Consider the following 22,341-nt stretch of genomic DNA (forward strand, 5'->3'; position numbering starts at 1 on the left):
AGAGGCAGCTGTACTAACTCCTGTCTGATACAATCTGATGCCCAACCCATCCTGCAGGTGAGGCCCCAGGCTCCGGATCAAAAGCAGCAAAAGTGACATCTTCCTGTATTCACTTTTAATTGTGTTTATATTTAAATGAACCGGCACATATGAGCTTCAAAATATACCACACAGAAAAAACATAATTGCACATCCTAAAGAACAAGGCGAGGCGACCCCTGAAAAGAAATGTCATAAATGATAAATGGATTTGTGTGTGTGTATGTCATAAATAACTGTGCTGTCATCATCGCATCAAATTACAAGAGCCTATAAAATCAGTAATAACAAGTTCTGTACATTCCTGCACGTGTTTGCCCTTTGTGTGTGTGTGTGTGTGTGTGTGTGTGTGTGTGTGTGTGTGTGTGTGTGTGTGTGTGTGTGTGTGTCTGTGTGCAATATATCACCCAGAAGGTGTCTAATTCCTGAGAAGACAGAACCCGTGACACCTTCCCTCTGGCATTTTTCCACTGTATTTACTTCATTCTATATTCTCATGCTTTCATTTTGTTTGAACTGTGCGGCTAGGACTGCAATTAAGATGAGATGAATGAAGAGCGTCACCTAAATACCCAAAACAAAGCACAAAAATATTCTGTAATATTCTGCCAAACTTCAAAGTAAAAGCACTTCAAATCGTCATTTTACAAAACATGTCTGAAGTAATTTAATATTTGTTTTGTATTAATAATCCTATAATGTTTATCTTCTACATATAATGTACTCAAAGGGGTCTTGCACCTTGTTATTACTCCTCATGTAGAACATCATCTTGGTGTTTTAAACTGTGATGGTTTTTTTTTTAATGATTATTAAACTATTACAAAGAATGAAAGATTTCATCTTTGAAAGCTGTAAAACATCTTTAACATCAATTGTAAACTGTCACCAACCAGCTTAAAATCCCAGAATGACATCATTGAACGTTTGTCCACTTACTAGCTCTTTATGTAGCTTTCAATCGCCTCTAACAGTCTTCTTCAGGAGATGGAGTTAAGTTAAGACTGGTTTGATCAAACTGCTGTTTCCAAAGTCAATAATAAATGTTATTTTAAATGAAAAATACACTAACTGACAAAATATAACAAAAACACATATAAACAAAACCGCAGCTGGCTGCAGAGATATGTTTTAACTGCATTATGTTTCATTCCTACTATCAACTTTCTGAGAAAATAGCTGCACGAGATGATGCTCTCTCTTTAACTCTGGTTCATAGCGGTACCTAAAGCAGCCATGTGAGGGCGGTAGTGCGCACTGGAAACTGAGATGGTGCAGCAAAAGCTTCCTGGATACTTTTCAGGAAGATGAATTGTCTGTTTTATACTAGTTTTAGTTCAAACTTTTACCCTAAACAGGAAACAGAGAATTGACTTGCTTTTCTTTTGCTGTACTTTTCTGTTTTTTATTTATTTATTTTTTTACCTTCAACCTTTATGTATTTGATGTTAAAATAAAGTTATAGGATTCAAAAAGGGGTGTAAGAAGCTGAGAGTGGTTCAACACACACACACAAACACACACACACACACACACACACACACACACACACACTTGGCATTTTATCACGCTCTCCCTCCTTTTGAGGCAGGAGTCTAAATAGGGTGGTGGTCTTTGTTTAGGCTTTCTCTTAAAACACACACACACACACACACACACACACACACACACACACACACACACCTGACACTTAGCTGGCTCATCCCCTCACCAGACACAGAGTCTAGTCTAGGAAAGGTCAAAGGTCACAGCCAACACAAAGCCAGGGTAGACCAGAAGGTCAGGGGCACTGGATCACAGAGTCAGAGAGACAGGCAGAAATGTGTGTGTGTGTGTGTGTGTGTGTGTGTGTGTGTGTGTGTGTGTGTGTGTGTGTGTGTGTGTGTGTGCGTGTTTATTTAAGGTAACGCTCCGTTACATTTTGGTCGCCTGTCGTAGCATCATATCCCCTCTGTGCATGTGTCAGCGTTTACTGCCAGAAGCTGTCATTAATTGACTTGTTATCCAGTTTTAAGCCACATTTTTACGACACACTTTTTAGATCTTGGTGATTTTTTAACTACAGATTTTAACCGGATGAAGGATTTTAGTCATCAGACATCGGGATCTTCAGAGAAAGAAGCTGAGCAAATGTGAGCGGCAGCTTAGTCTCGCTTTGCCAGCCCTCCCTCCACCGCTGCAGATGAGGGTTCTGGCTAGTCCAGGAGCTTGTTTTGGTGGAACATGTGTACATTCAAAAGTTGTTTTAGTCGTGCAACAGAAAACTCCGATTGGACAGATAGTCTAGCTAGCTGTCTGGATTTACCCTGCAAAGATCTGAGGAGCAGTTAACCATCCTCAGGAATGCTTTAAAACGCCAACACAAAGAAAGAGGAAGGTGACAAAAATGAGGGACATCCGGCCGAATTTCCGCACCTGAACAATCCCGAAAATGAAACATCTATGAAACTAGCGGCAGCTCAACTCACAGCCCCTCCGCCGACGAGCTAAACTGTGTTGGAGAAACTCTGCCCCCGTCTCTCTCGTCTGTCTGTGTGTGTGTGTGTGTGTGTGTGTGTGTGTGTGTCTCTCTCTCTCTCTCTCTCTCTCTCTCTCTCTCTCTCTGTCTGTGTCTCTCTATCTCTGTCTGTCTGTGTGTGTGTCTCTCTATCTCTGTCTGTGTGTGTGTCTCTCTGTCTCTCTCTCTGTCTGTCTGTGTCTCTGTCTCTCTATCTCTGTCTGTCTGTGTGTGTGTCTCTCTGTCTCTCTCTCTCCGTCTGTCTGTCTGTGTCTGTCTCTCTCTCTCTCTCTCTCTCTCTCTCTCTCTGTCTGTCTGTCTGTCTGTCTGTCTGTCTCTCTGTCTGTTTGTCTCTCTGTCTCTCTCTCTCTGTCTGTCTGTCTCTCTGTCTCTCTCTCTCTCCCTCTCTACCTGCTTCAGGATTAAAGAAAAGGAATTCAGGAGCAGCAGTACGCAGTCTTTCATCGAGAGGCCCCTGCAGAGGGTTTCCCTCATTTTCTTATCTTGCCATCCCACCGAGACACACAACCACTATCACTTTACCCTCATCCTACTTTAACAGGGGCGGCTGCTGCACTCTCTCTCTTTTCATATCTATTCATCCTTTATTCCTGCCTCTCCTTTGCCGTCTGGGCGTGTGAGAGAGACTCTTTCTGTCTGTCCCTCTGGAGTACTGACAGTACTGGAGTAAATGTACTTAGTTACATTCCACCACTGCGTACATACTTATTTTGCTAATGGCTTGGTGTCAACACCTCTTTCTTTTTTTCAGCTAATCACGGTGTTTGTTCCGTTCTAACACTTGATTGATGAGTTGATGAATTGTTGTTTAGTCATTCATCAATCAGCAAAGCTAATTATTTTCTATTTTCAGCTTCTCAAATGTGAGGATTTTCTGCTTTTCTCGGTTTCATATCATTGTCAGCGCGACTGTCTTCACATTTTTACATTACAGCTTTAGTGCGGAACTTTTTGATATTAATGAACGTCCGTTACATTCAAGCCATTGCCAAATGAGTTGCTACAAAGCTAATTAAGACTTTTAATTAATTAAGACAGAAGGCTTGTATCATGTGGACGCGCCGACAGTTTTGCTGTCATTACTTAGAACTCCTCATGGGGGCGACAGAAACTACGCACTATAGCTCTGAAGTTAACATCATTTAGAAATACGCACATTGTGAGCACAGTTTAATCTCACGGTACAATTGTTCTCAGGATTATTTTAACAGAATGAGCTGCAGACAAATGACTGAAAAATATTCCTCTATTTATATAAACTGTGCAAAACAACAGATCTGTCCTCAAATCAAAAGTGCAACTGAAATTGTATTTTATCTTACATAAAAAAAATTATTATAATAATAATTAGATGTTTAAAACAAATCCCTCATCAAAATACCTCAATAAATAGAAATACATCTCCTCAAATAAATAAGATAAGAAGACGTAGTGACCTCTGAAGTCAAACAAATGAAATCATAAGTAGATTACGCCATTGGACGTTCATTTTTCATCTCAACCGGTTGTAATCTTTAAACATATATATTGATTTTTAACAGATTCACGATGCATCGTCACATCCCTAATATGTCTTCTCTCCGACTAGTGAAAAGAAAACATCTAAAATACATATTTAGGTGTTACATCTCGGTACGTCTCTATTCTCCTGTAATTCTCCTGTAATCATCTCTTCGTATATTTTGCTACACCATCAATCATCTCAGCTGGACTTGTAGGCTGTTATATTGTTGACTAGTTTCATTTATAATAAAACATCTGATTTTATAAACTACATGTGTTTTGTGTGCAAACATCTTAATGTGTAAAGTAACTAGTAACTAAAGCTGTAACAGATGAATGTAGTGGAGTAAAAAGGTACAATATTTCTCTCTGAAATGTAGCGGAGTAGAAGTAGAAAGTGGCATGAAAAGAAAAGACTCAAGTAAAGTACAAGTACCTCAACATTTGTACAGTACTTGAGTAAATGTAATTAGTTACATTCCACCACTGGATATTTCAATTGTTATTCCTGCTGTTTGTCCTGTAAAGATGTTTTGGCTCCAACAGACAGTTGGTAAAACGGCACCAATAACTCTGGAGGGCATTGCACACACTGCTGGAACATTACTGTTACTTCTAGAAGAGGAGGAGAGCAGGACCGACATGCCGAGACATACAAATAGGAACGGAAAACGTTTCCACCGGCCAATAAATGTGTCATCATGAAACACGACATCGCGTAACAATGGGAGGAACAAACACACCTTGTGTCTACTGTGTGTTAAAGGTGCAGTAGGTAAGCCTTATAAAACTAACTTTCTGTCATATTTGAAACTATGAAACCTATGTTCCAGTAGAACTACATGAAGCAGGTCATTTAAAAAAAAAACTAATCCGGCTCCTCTGGCACCACCTACAGCCTGTAGTGTGATTTGCAAAAATCCACAGCTCCCTGTTCAGATGCACCAATCATGGCCAGGGTGGGGGTGGCTAACTGTTCAGATGCACCAATCAGGGCCAGGGGGGGGTGTCTAACTGCATGTCAATCACTGCTCATGCACACGCATTCATTCTCCCTTGTGGGGGGAGGGGCTTAGGAGATCGTTTTGGGCTTTAGCGGAAAGGGGGGGGGAGGGACTGAGAAGTTGTTGATGTTCAAATTTTTTGGCTAAGTCCTGGATCTTCACAATCCTACCTACAGCACCTTTAAAGAGCTCGTTTGAATCACTGTATCACAAAGATAGATCTTGTGTAGTGGGGGGATCTAACGTCAAACACAGCATAGACACAATCCAGATGCTGTGTGTTGGTTTTAGTTGGGTTTCATTATTAAAAGCCAAAGGGGCTTCAGTTTAACTTAAGTGTTTGCGTCCAATAACATCCACTTTAAGTTGGGTAAACCCCCTGTGGGTCAAAGGGCAGAGTTAGGGATGACAGAATGGTGTGTGCTTGTGTGTGTGTGTGTGTGTGTGTGTGTGTGTGTGTGTGTGTGTGTGTTTGTGTATTCTTAAGTTGCAAAGGAGTCAGGAAGTGTGGGCTTTATTTAATTTTGCCAGACCTCCATCTGTGTCAATGCGAAACAGAGAGGGAGGACTTCCTAATTTTGTCAAGCTGCCGGCGGGGTCAGCCCAACATTTTCTGTGTCCAGCTGGAGTCAAAAGCCTCACCCAATCATAGTGTCTCTGCTGCAAAATCTAGTTCAATCATTCCAGTTTAACGCTCATGTTGCCCTCGGGGCAAATTTGACCCATTTCTATATCAGAAATTTGGGTTTTCTTTCAATCAAATTGTCAAAAAGAAAATCATCGTGGATGGTTCCATACACCGCTCTTCACAAGTAAAATAAGTGATCCGTTCACTACTTTCATTTAATTTGGGTGTTTTATTTAATTTCATAGAATTTGAAAAAGAACTGGTGACAAAAACGTCGAGAAAAGCAAGTGTCGAAAAAAGACGACCGACACGTGGAATAAAAAGTTTTAATTAAAAATTTCGACCCAGAAAACGGGAAGACAACACAAGGGTTAAAATGGTGAATCCTATCATATTTAAGTGATTGAAGTATATCGTTACATCCCTAGTAAAGACATATCACTCACGGAGCCCCTGCAGCCTAATATCTAATACTTTGCCTGAAAAAGATACAGCTAAAAGATTGTCAAAATTATAATTTAGATAAGAAAATCTTATCGTGAATAGTATCGTTAATAGTGAGTTAAGTGTATCGTTACATCCCTACAGGAGGATGTTTAGCTCACTGAATGAACGCGTCTTCTGATATTTTTCTTATCTTGTATCTAAGAAGCAGCGCGGCTTAAGGACATTGAAGGGAGCAAAGCTGCAGATGCCAAACAGATAGACAGACAGACAGACAGACAGACAGATATATAGACAGATAGACAGACAGACAGACAGACAGATATATAGACAGATAGACAGACAGACAGACAGATATATAGACAGATAGACAGACAGACAGACAGACAGACAGATAGACAGATAGATAGATAGACAGATAGACAGATAGATAGATAGATACTGTATTGATCCCAAGGGGAAATTCAAGGACCCTGTAGCTTAAAGACATCACACACAACATACACATACATCATAAAAAGGATGATAAAATAACAAATCCACATGAATAATATGGACAATAAAAGAAAAGACACTAAATAAAAAAAATCCACATGAATGTACCAAGGGATGTATAAGCATGAGACGCTTGCAGTGACAGGGCAGGGACTGACCCTGTGATTCAGTCTGCATGGTAAGGTGCTCTATGAGAGTGTGTATCATGGTGGTAGTGCAAATAAGTCCAATAGTGCAAGGTTTAAGTCTAGAGACCAGTATTAAATATGGGCATTATAAGGGAATAAAGTAGACAGTAGGATAGACACAAATCAACAGTCAATATTAGAGGTTTGAAGTAATAGGGTTACTTCAGCGCTGTTAACAGCTATGATCGAGAACAACGCCTCGCCTCACCGACCTGTGAGTGCAAAAGTAAAACTGAAAAGAGACAAATAAGCACCTAAACACGTAAACGTCTCAGTAATACATCGGTGACTGTGTCATTTAGGCCGAGCAGGAGGCCTGCACGCGGGCAGGTAGTATTACCTGGGATATACATATCTATATATATCATTTACCTACAGGTAGCTGGGTCCTCACTATGTTATTTACCTAAACTGGCGAACAGCGGGCTGGCAGTAAGTGCAGGCTTCTGTGTCAGACAGTAATTGTTGTTTGGATAACGGCTGAAAGAGACCGAGCTACAGTGTGAAGCTTACAGTTAGTCTGGTTTTAGACACATGTGAACACACACACAGCTCTCAGCTGTTGTTTTTTTACCACATTATTTGCATAAACACAGACTTTAAATACTGTTTTTTTTTCAAACTGGACCCTATTTGTCTCTGTTTTTGTGTCTAAGTGACTGATGGGAACAACAATCTCTGACATTGGTCCAGTATTAAGCGAGATCGCTGCAGTCGGCAGCAGAGAAACAAGCTACAATGTAAGTTAATAGAGTCCAGCTTGTATTTACCTTCACAAAAGTACTCGTTTTGCCGCTGACAGGCTCAGATTAATATTCTAAGTGTCTGACAACATTATGGAAAGAATTTCTAAGGAGGTCGACCTTTCTGTTAAAGAGTAAGATCCTTTTTTTTTTAAACATAAAAACATCTGCGAAATTGTGTTTGCTAAAGCCACCAGACTCCATGTAAGTAAACAGTGATTTTAGCATCGTAAATCACACTCAACATTCAAAGTTGACAGAAACTAAATAAAACGATGAAAAAACGTTTTTGGGTCGTCTTTCCATTTGTGATGTTTTGATTATGCAGAAAGTTTTAAACAATTCAGGAGAATACTTAATAATCCAAATAAAAATGAACAACTTTTGCACCATAAATTGATGCAGAAAACGCCAAAATGTTCTGGGGGCGGTTCCCCAGACCCCCAGGTTATTGTGCCCCCCCCCCAAAATGTGGAAACAACACCTACGCCCTTGCTAGACTGCGTCCCACAGATGAAACAAGACTCACCCTGCTGCCTTTCTCTGGGTTGCACCGGCATCCTGCGCCGCAGTCCCGGCCTGCACACGGCTCGTCAGACTTCCCCACACCCTGCAGGAATTAAAAAAACAAAAACAGACGGAGATTACAAAACAATGCTTTGGAAACATATGGAGGCAAATTGACGTTCAAGTGCATTTTGGTGTTAGAATGTCACACCTTCCCTTCGTTTGAGCGAGACTTTGCCGCATAATTGCAGAATGTAGCTGTCTGAGCCTTTGTTTAAAGCCCTTCATGAATAAAAGAAACAAAGGGACCGAAAACAGAGGCAGAGGAGCACATATATAGAGATTTAGGTAACACCTCCATGAGTCATGTGTCGATGTGAGGAATAGTTGCGTCAGTGAGAAGTTAGCAGATTTACAGGGATTTGAACAGGATTTAGGAAAATGGCTCCAGCTTTAGTCAGTGCTGATTATTTAAAAGGCAGAATTATGTAACAAACATAACAGTGTACAGTGAAGGTTCCCTTTTGTGTTTTAGCCTTTATTTGTGTGACCGCGGTCCGTTCCCTCCGGCTCCTTTCTTTGATCAGAAACAGAGACACAAACCATCTTTAACTACAACCAGAGTCAAGCCTCTTAACAAAGAATAAAGCCATTGATACAAGAAGCAGCATCAGCCCCGGGGATGCCCTTTAGGACTCTTTTTTTATATAAATAAGATAAAGGCTTTATCTTCGGCAAGATCAAAAAAAAACAATACACAAGGCGAAAGTGGATGAGTTAAATGGCATCACACAGTGGGAGGATAGAGGGTAAAGGAGGAAGTTGTTAATGCAGCCATGTGGATCCTTATAAAAGGCTAGATAATTGATCCATTAATTAAGAAATGGTTGTTTCCAAGATCATGAATTAAATCTGAAACTCAAATTTTAAGCCCGAAATGGACGAGAAGTCCTTTAAAGGATAACTACTTTTTTCAACCTGGACCCTATTTTTTTCTGTTTTTGTGTCTAAGTGACTGATGGGAACAACAGTCTTTGACATTGGTCCAGTATTAAGCGAGATCGCTGCAGTCGGCAGCAGAGAAACAAGCTACAATGTAAGTTAATAGGGCAGTTGTCCAGCTTGTATTTACCTTCACAAAAGTGCTTGTTTTTGCCGCTGACAGGCTCAGATTAATATTTTAAGTGTCTGACAACATTATGGAAAGGATCCCTTCAGAGATAGACCCATAAAACCTTTCTGTTTAACCAGAAACAACTCTGAAGTCGCTAGGGTTAAACCCACCAGACTCCATTTAAAAACACAATACTTTTAGCGTGTATAGAGCCAACATATTTTCACATGTAAATCGGTAAACTATGTGTTTATTTCAGTCAAAACTAAAGTTGTGATGGTTGGAAAAGTGTAAAGACGACCCAAAATGGCTTTTCCCAGTTTTATTTTGTTTCTGTCAACTTTGAATGAAGTGTAGTTTACGATGCTAAAATTACTGTTTATTTACATGGAGTCTGGTGGGTTTAGCGAACGCAATTTTGCTTAAAAAAAGGATCTTACTCTTTAACAGAAAGGTCGACCTCCTTAGAAATCCTTTCCATAATGTTGTCAGACACTTAGAATATTAATCTGAGCCTGTCAGCGGCAAAACGAGCACTTTTGTGAAGGTAAATACAAGCTGGACAATTGCCGTGTTAACTTACATTGTAGCTTGTTTCGCCGCTGCAGTGATCTCACTTAATACTGGACCAATGTCAAAGATTGCTGTTCCCATCAGTCACTTAGACACAAACACATAGGAAAATAGGGTTGAGTTACCCTTTAAGCGCTCAGAAAACTGTAAATGTGAACACCTGTAATGACTGAAAGCAGCAGCTCGAGTTAAAGGCCTTTATACATAAATAGCACTTGCAAAGATTGGACCATAACAGGAAAACAGACTTTCCATGATTTATATCTTAAACTCTTGAGACACTGCATGTGATTATGTCTGTAATTTAAATGGTTAAAATGGGCCTCAACATATTTGGCATACTTCTCGGCCTTGGAAACAGAAGTTTGGAGCTTTCAACCGCATCTTAAGTTCTTCCTCAAGCTAAGTTCACACTACACGACTTTCAAAGTTGTCAGATCGCTGTACTGTTTACACCACACAACGCTGCTCTTTTGTAATCAGGAGTTTTGAAGTCATGTTGTTTGTTGTCATGACGACACAGAGTCACACACTATAAGATCCTTAACCGGGAGGAATCCCCGATGAGTCTGTCTGGTCTCCAAACTACTGTTTGTCATGAAAACACGCACGAAAACTTACACAGGAAATGACGTATTACCATGGGCCAAACATGTTTTTGTTTTTGTTTTTTTTGTTCCAAAAATAGATAGAAACAAGTGCTCAAAAGGATGAAGAAAAAAAGGTTTAAAGGGTGTTGTCGTTGGCACACGTGTAAAGTAGCCTGTTCTCACACATCTATCATCACACATCTACTATTTATAGCCTGTTTCTTCTAGGTGCAACAACAACTTTTGTCTGTGTTGCCACAAATTAGTCGTTCTTAGTGGATGAAGTTTTCTCAGTTGTCATGAAGATATGTTGCTACATAAGTGGACATTAAGTTAGGATCTTTTTTTTGCCAAAGAACTTGTTTCAAATGCATTTTTATTCTAGGTAACAAAATGGCATTTTCCAAAAAAGCAATCTTCACTCTGCACTAAAACCTTTGGTTTCCTTCTATTTCTGCAGGTTTACATCCTCATACGTCCCAATCGTATGCACAGTAAACAAACTCACACACCTTCAGTGGTTAATAAACTCCAAGCAAATGACAGATTAACCTTTTCTAGTTTCAGGGTGACATTCCTGAGATATCTACCAAACATCACGCGTCACAAGGTCATAAGCAGCACAAGAGAGAGCTTTTATAAGCTGACGTATGGGTGGCGTAAGCTCGTATATATGAGCCTCTTAAAACTTCAAAACGCCAAACGCCATCTATCCACTCGATGGACCACATGCTGAGCGGAGACATACGTGTGTCTCTACATGTCAAATACGGACACTTGATGTAAATACATAATTAACACGCTTAATCACCTTGGAGCAAATGTCTCATATGAGGCCATAGTTTAGGGGTCTATTTGGGGGGGGGGTCAAACTCAAAGCCCATGGCTGGCATTTCTATGTGATTAGTGGATGAAATGGTGCTGGCGGAGTGGAAAGACGTGAAGTACCGGGGTGGGGGGGTTAGTTCACATGACTACCAGTCTGTGAGTGTTCATAGCCACAATAATGGAGGTCAAGGACCCTCCCGGACCCCCGTAAGTAGTCATCAGATGGTCTAGTCTGGGTCTCCGTCTAATACAGGGATCTTCAACATGGGGTCCGGGGCCCCTGGGGGGTCCTCATAGTCACAATATTATTGTTACTTTTTGAACGTTTTTACGTTTTAAAAAGTCTTAACATGAATCCAACATATTATTAGCAAATATAAATCACCAGTGATGATAGGCTTACTGGCCTATAGGTGAGGGAGTCACTATGGTAGCCATCCACAGATACAGTTAATCCTCAGGATTAGCCACATGTATGTTAACATTAAAACATGATTTATAAAATCATGCTGACAATTATTAGGCTATTTTAATAGCTTAGTATTAGCTATGCACTAAAAGGTATGTATAAAGGCTTTAGGTCGCCCTACACATTACTGTAGGCCCAGTTTAATATGCAACTCAATTATATAAAATATGTAGTAGGGTGTCCCTGCTTTCAGCTAAGGGGTCCTTGGCTTAAAAAACGTTGAAGAACCCTGTTATAGACCATGATGCATTACTGCATATTAAACTCAGAAACTCAAAATACCCAGGAGTTAAAATGAGCACAATCTTGAACATCTACAGCGGGAAAATGCAACATTGGCCTACACACATGAGAACGTGGTGGAGAAAGGAGAACAAAAAGAGAAAAACACAAGAAGGAGAAATCGAGCATGGCACAACAGAGGGAGGGAGAAACAGAAGGAGGGGAAAGGTCAGCGGTGCTGCTCCTGCCTTCTCCCCTCTGATCTCCTCCACTCCTCTAATCACAGTGACAGAAGGAGGGCAAGAGAGGGAGAAAGTGAGCAGGAAAACAGTGACATTAGGGCTAATGGAGGGCGCAAGAAAAGGGAAGAAGAGAGAAAGGAGGCCCGGAAGAGAGCGCAGCTCAAATGAATCTTTTGGCAAAGAGGCTCAAGAAGAAGAAGCTTAAAATAAATGCAGAACAAGCCGTGTGGAGCATTAACGGTAGGGCTGGGAAATTATCGTTATTATAGTATATCGACATTGTTACATGAGGCTACATATCTCCTTAAATGATGGATATTGTAATATTGTGATATGACGTGATATGCGTTGCCCTATGTTCCCACATTTCTAAGATTTTTCTTAAAATTAGGCCCTATGTTAGGGTTAGGGTTACATTCCATCTGTAGTCCATTGCTACTGGATAATAGGTTGGGTGTAATTGGCTACCAAATTGGGAGAAAGGGGGATAAAATCTGATAAAGGAAAAAGGAAATGTGGGAACATATTGCTTATATTGCATATTGGAACATAGGGCTGTTGGAACACAGGCACGCTCCCTTGCCTTTACCCACTTAGTCACAGTATTGGTGATTATTTATCAAAACTCTCACTGTATTAATATTTTGTGAAAAAATAAAATAGGATGAGAACTGTATCCAGTTTAAGGGGAATTCAAGCAACATTTGTGGTTAAAAAAAACGGGGAACAAGAAGCAGGGGATGACAAAAGATGATGCCCCATCTCTATATCATGTTACTCTAATGATCCTCCTTTTGTTAAGGCAGCAATAACTCCACAGCTACTATCCAATCAGAGCCGGCGGCCTCAGATTGTTATTGGCCCTGCGGATGCATTGTTCCGGGACATAATCCAGCCTCTACCTGAGCAGGGCAGAGATGCACTCGGGCGCTGATACTTGTACAAGTTGCTCTGTCCACACCCAGAGTTTAAAGTGAAGGATGATACAGGCAAACAGATGCTAAGCCGGCGCCCGAGGGAGAGCACTCAACCCTCAGAGTGGAGGAGGTGTGCCGAGGAAAACATGCGCACAATAAAGAGTTATTAGAGGCAAGGCAAGGCAAGGCATTAGAGGTATATAAATGCACATGGAGCAGGACACGTCCGTGCTTTTAGACATGCAGGTAACGCCAGCATATTCCCCAGTCCCTTAATGCTGAGATTAATAGGCATGCATCCAAATGAAAATCCTTGACCGAAGACGAATATAACTTAAAACCCCGTTTTCTTTTTAATTTATTTCGTCAATTTTTTCATCATTACATCAATTAAATGATCACAATTTTACTATTTTCTCTTGCTTTTCAAATAAGAAAATCAATTACAAAACTACAATCTAAATATATGTTATTATTAACACTGAACATTATACCAAAAAGGCAGTGACAGTTTTGACAGTGCTTCCACACTGCCGACATGTTTGCTGCATTTAGAAAACATGAGCGCCTCTCACTCTACGCTGGTTGCTATTCAATCCCGTCATCAAAAACGTAATTGTTCGGTAAAAATGTATTCGGCCTTTTCACTTATTCGGCCAAATGCTGAAAGTGCTTTTTTTTTCGGTGCTATTTTCAGCCAAATAATTTCAGTTGCCGAACATTCTGTTTACATCTGTCCGTGGCTCAGTGCTACATCACGTTTCGTTGCTCCGATCAGTTGTGGGTCTATACAATTACGTCCAGAGGCATTTTGGTGTACGGCCGTTTATAACGCCCCTTGGAAATCGAAAAAACTGAACTGCGAAGTTCCAGACTAACTCCCGTTTGTTCTGGCGATGTCAGGCTTTAAAACTGTTCCTCACGACAACTCTAAACTACACCTGCTTGGGAGACAAGACGAGAACGTTTGGCTAGCTGGCTCAACCGCAACCAAGAAAATGACAGCTCAACACTGGCTCTCATTGGTTGATGAATCACAGTGGGAATCAAACCCAGATCTCCCACACCAAAGGAATGTGTCACATCCACTGCACCATCACTACCCGTGTACAAAACAGTGGTTGGTGTATTTTCTGGACATAGTTATGCTTGAGCTCTCTACAGCAAGGATTAACAAAGCCAAGTCATCGACTATAGACCTATGGAAAAACACAGCAGCACAGGTATACAGCTATTTGAGCGTCACATCATCTTACACGTGTGTAAAACACAAGCTGCGTCTTACTTCCCGACATTGTACATGAGAAAACTCACCCCTAATTTGGGTGACGTGACCCTTTAAGATAAGGTGAAGGCGTGTGAGGTTGAGCTAAAGGAATGTAAATCTGCCACAGGGTTAGACATGTACAGAAAAGGTTACATTCAAAACAAAAGCACCACGCTCATCATTTGCATACATTTTGCCGACACAACGTGATGGAACAGGCACGCTCCGGATGAATCCAACGCTGTGTTCACTCTTTTCTTCCACTCCATCATCCCCGGCCTTACACAGCTTTGGGCCTTTAAGCTTTAGCTAATGTTCCCCAGTCAATCTCCTGGTTATTTGCTCATACTTTACTGTCCAAACACTTTCATGTACGAGCATCTAACTGAAGCCTTTTCAAAAGTATGAAGCTGTTCATACACCTGAGAGTGGCAGCGGGCTGGCGTCTGGGCTTGTTCGTTCCTATACGGTCTGGCTGATATTATCCGCATGAATGTTGAGTCTAGGGTCACCCAGATGTATGGCATAAACTGGCGTCTATTCAGCGATACAGAAGGGACAACAGGACAGCCAGTTTGTTTAGGGAACAAAAAAGTGAGATAAAGCTTTGTGTGCATCGTATGTTATAGAATTCCTCACTTTTAGCATAATGGTGGTGGTTTAAAGGTCGGAGAGGGAGGGCTGATATATTGGAGGGAAAGTGCCAGTATTATGTAGTTAAAGAAATAGTATGTGCTTTTGCCCTTTTTCTATCCATAAAACACAATGACATTGGTTTTTATTGTTGTCATTGTCGTTGCCAACATTGGGTTGTTCCATACAACGCTCTTCTCGAGGAAAAGTAAGGATCAGATCTCTACGTTCATAGAATTTGAGGTGTTTTATTAAATGTTATAGCATTTGAAAAAAACAATGGAATGGTTTCTAAACAGTATCCTGACTAAACTTTGACAGTCTGTGATTATTTTTTTATTTTTTTATAAGTTTATTTAGATAGGGACAGATACAAAAAAAAACATAGATACACTTCAACAGTCATCTGATGTATGTATCATAGTGTTTTTAGCCGAAGCTAATTCTCGACACTTGTCCCTAGTAGGGCTTTTCCACTCAATCCTAACTACTTGTCGAAATTATTCAAAATGTCAGCTTTTTTTTTTTTTACTCAAAAATGAGGTATAATTTCATATAAATAAGGTTTATTGACCATGAATTAAAAAAAAAGTGTACAACTAATGGGAATACGTTGATGTTAGTGGTATATCCGGAGATAGTGAACAAAAAGGGCAGAAAAAAAGCCACAGAAACCTCCAGAAAGCTTCAAAAACCTCGGGAAAAAGGGTTAACGTGGGAGGACAACAAGTCGCACGGTGGACGGGAAGACAACACAAGGGTTAAGAGCGGTACCGGAAGACATGTACAATACAGATCAGAAATACATATTGAGAATGCTTCCTCTGATTGCCAAGAAAATGATAACGATGAACTGGAAGGTGCCAAAACCGCCAACCCTAACCCAATGGACACAGAGACTGAAAAAGAGTCTATATAATGGAACAAATGACAGCAAATGCAACTGAAAATGGACCCTTTCATGCAGAGATGGACGTGTGTCGCACAATATCTGGGTGTCTAGAAATGAGGGGGGGGATTCAAACTTGTTTTGCTTAATGTGATTTGTTGGTTTATGGATTTATATTAATTTCATAGCTGGGTATGTATAAACATGTTTCACAATCCTTACTTAATTTGACTTTATTTTATATAATTAAGAAATTTGTTTTTATTTGCTGTTTTAATTCACTTTTATCGATCCAAGAAATAGTACCAACCGCCTAGAATCCCTACATTGACCCTTCACGCTTCCCTTACTAAGTTATGCACAGGAATTTGTTGAATCCGCCGCCTGTCAATCCGCATGTCATCACATCTTAACGACCAATGGGAGTGCAGAGTTTACTCCAACACCTGCCAGTAACAAAATGACATTACACAATACAAACCAATGAACACTGTGGTTACTTAAAGGAGGAGCCGCCGTCAGTTTTTAACAACAAAAACATGACTGAGTGACAGTGAAGGTTGGGGGGGGGGATGGATGTTTGTTATCAATATTTGACCCTGGAGGAACCTCTTTACATTTCACCTGAACCTGAACCTGAACCTGACGTTGAGGAATGGCTTCAAGGAAAAAGACACAAGACTGCTTACGCAAACAAAAGAAAGGCAAAGGGCAAACACAGAAAATGTGGAGATAAGAGGAGGAAGAAAAGGAGTCTTTTTCCTCTCCTAAATGTCCTCCTGTTTTTCTTTATTACCACATCCCTTCCCTTTTTTTTGTCTTCACTTCATCCGCTCGTTTCCTTTCTTCGCCCCACCTTTCCTCGTATCCTCCCTTTCTCTTCTTCCTCCCCTCCCCATCGTATCTTTCTCTCTTCTTCCTCTCGGGTCTCTGGTCCATCTGTGACCCTGACATCCGCCACAGGAGACTAAGCAGCTGTGTTTGGGCCTCCAGCGTTCCTCCTTTACTTCTGTTTATTCCACACTTTGTGTCACTGTGTGTGTGTCTACGTGCACGCATTGTGTAGTTGTACATAAGCTCACGTGTATGTCTGTCGTGTTGGCTGTCGACCGTGCAGGCCACCCAGCTGGAGTCAGGTCGTCTGGAACTCGGCCAGATGGCGGAAATGTGTGGCGCTAAAACAGAGTCTAACAAATGTAAATACTGTAAACCGCTGCTGTTGCAAACAAAAATGCATTTACATCAGGAGAGGGAGTTCACTTTAATGTTCACTTTTGGAGGAGTAACAAGATTTAAAACTCAATAAAAAAGGACGTTTCAAGCAGAACTTCAGTTAATGTAAAATGCTCAAACTTGACTTTTTCAAAGTTATTTATTCATTCTTTAAGGACTGTAACAGAGATGTTAATGTTCTTTTCCGAAAATCACGCAAATCACGATGCTGTGTTGCAGCTTTTCGCACGCATGTTCCTCATCTTCCATGCAGCCATCGTCTTCCGTTCGCTGTTGTGTTTTTTCGAAATCAATTACTTGTGAGACTTGATCCATCACACTATCTTTGTCAAAGTTACATTATTGTTACGAGGCAATGCAGAGCAGACAAATCACTTTCTATGCAAATGTCTTACTAATGGAAATGGGCTTTCCACAGTCGAAATCTGCAAATATTGTGAGCAGAAATCAATGGAAACCAATGGACATACAAACAGCTTATTTTAGGGATGTGTGTGTGTGTGTGTGTGTGTGTGTGTGTGTGTGTGTGTGTGTGTGTGTGTGTGCGTGCGTGCGTGCATGCATGTGAGTGCGTGCGTGCGTGTATGTATTTCTCCCTCTCTCTTTTATGCTTCATGAACATATAAGTCAAGTTTCTTAAAAAACAAAATGAACCCGGAGCGGGAACGGGCATGACACAGGAGCTACTGTGTTTCTTGTTGGTACAGGTTTATAAAGTGTATCCTAAGGTCCTGCGCCTGGTATTACAGCCCTGAATGGGTCCTTAAGTGCATCTCTCTCAACGTAGATGTTATCAGTGAAAGGAGGAATGATCTGCAACGCCAGAATGAGCTGAAACATCTGTGATGCTTTCGTAACAACCAATTCTTAACCATGCCCCACCGTGCCTCTCTTACTGGCTGCTCACGCCACCTTTACAGGCCTAAATTAGGCATTTACAGTCTTTTATCATGACCTGTATCTCCAAACACATCTTAAAAAATGTAGGTTATACGTATCAAACCCCCTGATAATCCCTTCTGGGCTTTTTTTCAATGTTTTTGTTGCTTTATTTCGGAGGTTTTTGTCGTTTTTTTCAAGGGGTTTTTGTGGACAATCTTTTCGATGTTTTTGTCGCCTTTCTGGAAGTTTTCGTTGCTTCTTTCTGAGTTTTTGTTGCCTTTTTTGAGATTTTTTTCTCCAAAGTTGTTCACACTTTTTCTGACATTTGTTGCATTTGACGTTTAGTTTGTTTTTTGTTTTTTTTTTACCATTTTCTCGACATTTTTGTTACTTATCTCAATACGTGCAAACATGTCCCGGGACCACCCTAGATAGTTGGAGAGCTCAACCCCCCCCACACACACCCAATGTTGAACCCAAAGTTAAGCTTTTGCGTTGCTCTGACTACTTCCGTTAACGATCATACTCTCATCACAACCCCATATCGGTATCCAGACATCCAGCCAAGACGCTGTCCGACAGGCCACATGGTGGGAACATGAGCTTCCGGTAGGGCGTTGGTTTCTCTCCGGCTATAAATCCACTCGGAGTGCAGAACAATGACGTGAAAATAAACCCAAACCACCAAGTATAGAACAGTGTGTCACTTTTAAAGTGCATGCAGGGTCAACAATCATCGCAGGGGTTTGCCTAGTATCACACAAAACACCTTTTTTTTAAACTTACTGTATCGTCTGAAAGAGCCGAAAAAGGTAGAGCTCTCAAAAGAAACAGAAATCAGAAACATAACTCAGGTACACAAACATGAAGACAATCCCATAATTCTTTCAGTGCAACAATAACATTGGGATTCCCCTATAGGTTTCAGTCTATCTCACCACTGCCAGTAGAAATTATTTCTCATCATTTTTTTTATTTAACGGTGCATTCTCCACCTTTCAACACAGACACACTTGGACGAACGTCCCTAACTCTCCAGTGTGCCCACTGGCAAAACTGGCACAAATAACCAGGAACATGCCAGCTCAATTATGTCATCTGAAGGCAATAAAAATGAGACGTTTCATCTGGCAAAAAAAAAAAAAAAAAACTGCAGTCGATACAGACAGAGACAAAGGACGGGACTCCAGTCAGAGCCAAAACAAACTGCAAGCCGCTGTCCGGACAAGAGCGCAGACACAGAGGGAGAGAATGCGGCGTGATCAGTGAAGCAGATGAGATGTGTGTTTAGATGTAAATCAGTCAGAAATTACCCGCCGGCAAGCCAACAACAGAAAAGATGGGAAGGGAAGGATTGGCACAAAGGAAAGCTGAGTAAAGAACGTTTTTGGCGACTTTCACGGAATGGTAAAAAAATGTATGCCAGGGCTGCATGATTTATTCTTATCGAAATCACAACATGGACTAGTGCAATATCCAAATCGCAGCAGGGGAGGGGCGCAATATTTGTTAGAGGCAAAATATGCGTCAAACCATTCTGAATGAAGTATTTGTGGTGCTGCAGAGACGTCCCGGCCTACACATCGCCTCCTACAGACTAAAGGAAAAAAATCTTTGTTTGGTACGGATCTGTTTTGTACAAAATCACATTTTTTTTTTTTAAGAAATGAGAATAATGATACAAAAATGATCATTCCCTCCCAAATTTTGTGAATCATATCGCAATCGCAAAATCAGTCGAAAAATAATCGCAATTAGATATTTTCCTCCATCGTGCCGCCCTGATTTATGCTGGCATTTGGGAGACAAAAATGACAACGGGCTACACTTGGACTCTCCAAACCTTTTTATTTATTTTTTTAGACAGGTCAACCTTTTGGTTAAGATTAGAGAAAGATCAGGGTTACACTGCCGAACAGGTGAGCATTAATTGCAGGTCTGGGACGTGAATGCCGAGCATGAACTGAACCCTGAACTTATCTAGACCCTAAAGAGCTGTATGTGAGAGTGCAAATGTCCATATCAGGTGGATCCAGAGATGCTCACAAGTCTCTGAACTCTTTGATTTAGCAAGCCGGTTTGCAATCTACAACCATGCGTAACGTCAATGTGTGACGAAACTACGCTCTGCGTAGTCTAGTTTACTGGCTCTAAACCAGTTGATGGAAACGCTTCTAATTTGCATTTTCTTTTTTGCGACATTTAAAAAAATTTACTTTTAATTGTACTTACAATTAAATGGAAACATGACTATTGTCTCATTTCGTCTTGGCAGTCACACTGACACATAGACAATAAACTACTGGACTATTTGATTGTAAGCAGGTGGATTTGAAGGTCTGCGTGTTAAGATCCCGTTTCTGTTGGAGCATCTGGCTTCGGTTTCATCCTGCAACAATTCTCGCTGTGACTCAACATGAAGGGATTATTACGCTGATAAATCACTTCCATTTTCAAGTGTTGATAACACTTAACTTTATATCTGACCACAAAAAAATGTTTAGACAGAGTCTAAATCTCGATCCATCTCGAGACAAAGATGACTAACAAGACAGTTTTACTGACTGAAGTGAAAATAGACCACAACAGACAGTTTTTTATGATTGGATTTCAACGAACAAAGCAGAGCCGGCCAGACATACGATGCTAAAGATAATATTTACAGTGCACAATCCGATTGTAATACTGAAGGATCCATTAGCGTAGCATGATGTTTACATCAGCTGGTTGAGTATGAACAGAGCTGACAAATGGCAGCGTAGTAAACATGGAATTAACTTGTCATATACTCCAAACAGGCGGAACTGGGGCTGCGAGAGTCAATAAAGGAAAGATGCTTTGTTTCCTCTACCATTCTTGTCAACCAGGGGTTCTCAAAGTCCGGACCGAGGTCCGCACCCGGACCAAACGGCAAGTCAATTCGGACCCAGCCCTTGTGTTATGAATACAATACATTATGAATTGTAGCATTTTCTATTTTGAAAATACATTTTCTATTAATCAATCAATTATTACTGCAAGAAGCTGGAAAAACGCTTCCCAAATCGGTACAAAAGCTGACCAGGGAAACCGAGTACTCAACTTGAATGTTGCTTAAAAGTTAAAAGTGAGTTCATTAAATATACAGTAATAAATATACAGTATATATACAGAAGGTTGGGGTCACTTATAAATGTCCATTCCACTCCATTATAGACAGAATACCAGCTGAGATCAGTTGCATTGTTTTTTTAACCAGGGCAGCAGTTTTCAGATTACATCATGTGTTTACATAATGTCAAAAGGGTTCTCGACTGTTGTAGAAAGAAGTGGCTGAAGAAACGCTTGACATCCATGCTTTTTGGTCTAAATGTCATACCCAAATTAAAAGTGGAACAGCTCCCATATACTCTGACACTCTGGGGTGAGCCTGACATCATTGGAAAGGTGACTGATGTGGGTGTGTTTGTGTATATGAGAAGTGTTGAATTTTGTAGTTTATTGGCTTTTTTCTTTTCCATTTTTCAAATGGAAATAAAAAAAAACACAGACATATCTGTAGAAAAAAAATCATATAAAATCCATTTTTGAGTCTTTTGGCTTCTGGCCTTTTTTCTGTAGTAAGCTGAGACACGTGGCTATGACATTGTGTTGTCTGTATCTCACTAGATGTGTTTACAGCAGTGTAGTCTAATCATTTTACAGATGTATGACTTGGATGGAAATAAAAACCCTCCATTCTAGCCTCTGTAACTCTGTGTCAGTAAGGCCTAGAATCACCCTGACACTTCTAACAACAACTTGAGAGTGTTTCCTTTCCAATGATATCAGTATATGGGAGCTGTTCCACTTTTAATTTGGGTATGACATTTAGACCAAAAAGCATGGATGTCAAGCGTTTCTTCAGCCACTTCTTTCTACAACAGTCGAGAACCCTTTTGCAATTATGTAAACACATAATGTAATCTGAAAACTGTCTATATATATATAAAAAATAATATATATATATATATATATATAATAATATAATAATATAATATATATATATATATATATATATATATATATATTATTTTTTATTTTATTTTTATTTTTTTTTATATATCGTTCCGGACCCCTAACTTTAAAAGAAATTCAGATGCGGACCTTTGAAGTATAGGTTTGAGAACCCCTGTTGTAAACACTTGTTCTTGAAAAGCAGTACAAACAAACTAAATGGCATCCTTGTTTCGATCAAAGAAGATGCTGAAGGATAAATCTGATTCCAGTGAGGTTTTTGTTGTTTCAAAACTGGTGCACTATTTTGCACACAACCTGATCTTCTGGAGTTTATCGGTGTTTTAAGCCCCCAACATCTCCTTCCAGGCAGCGCTGCCTGGAAGGCACTAGGATTAGGCAATGGCTATGGCTATGGTTATGGTTAGGGTTAGGGTT

General features: G+C 40.4%; 1 protein-coding gene across 1 annotated transcript in view; it reads right to left on the reverse strand.

Annotated features, from left to right (window-relative positions):
* col4a6 (collagen, type IV, alpha 6) overlaps positions 1-22,341 on the reverse strand; it is a 154,780-nt gene that overhangs the window by 63,119 nt on the left and 69,320 nt on the right. The window contains 1 exon segment of the mRNA XM_078276515.1: positions 8,092-8,172. Within this exon segment, the coding sequence (XP_078132641.1) occupies positions 8,092-8,172 (81 nt within the window).

The sequence above is a fragment of the Sander vitreus genome, chromosome 19, assembly GCF_031162955.1.
Source record: "Sander vitreus isolate 19-12246 chromosome 19, sanVit1, whole genome shotgun sequence".
NCBI lineage: Eukaryota > Metazoa > Chordata > Actinopteri > Perciformes > Percidae > Sander > Sander vitreus.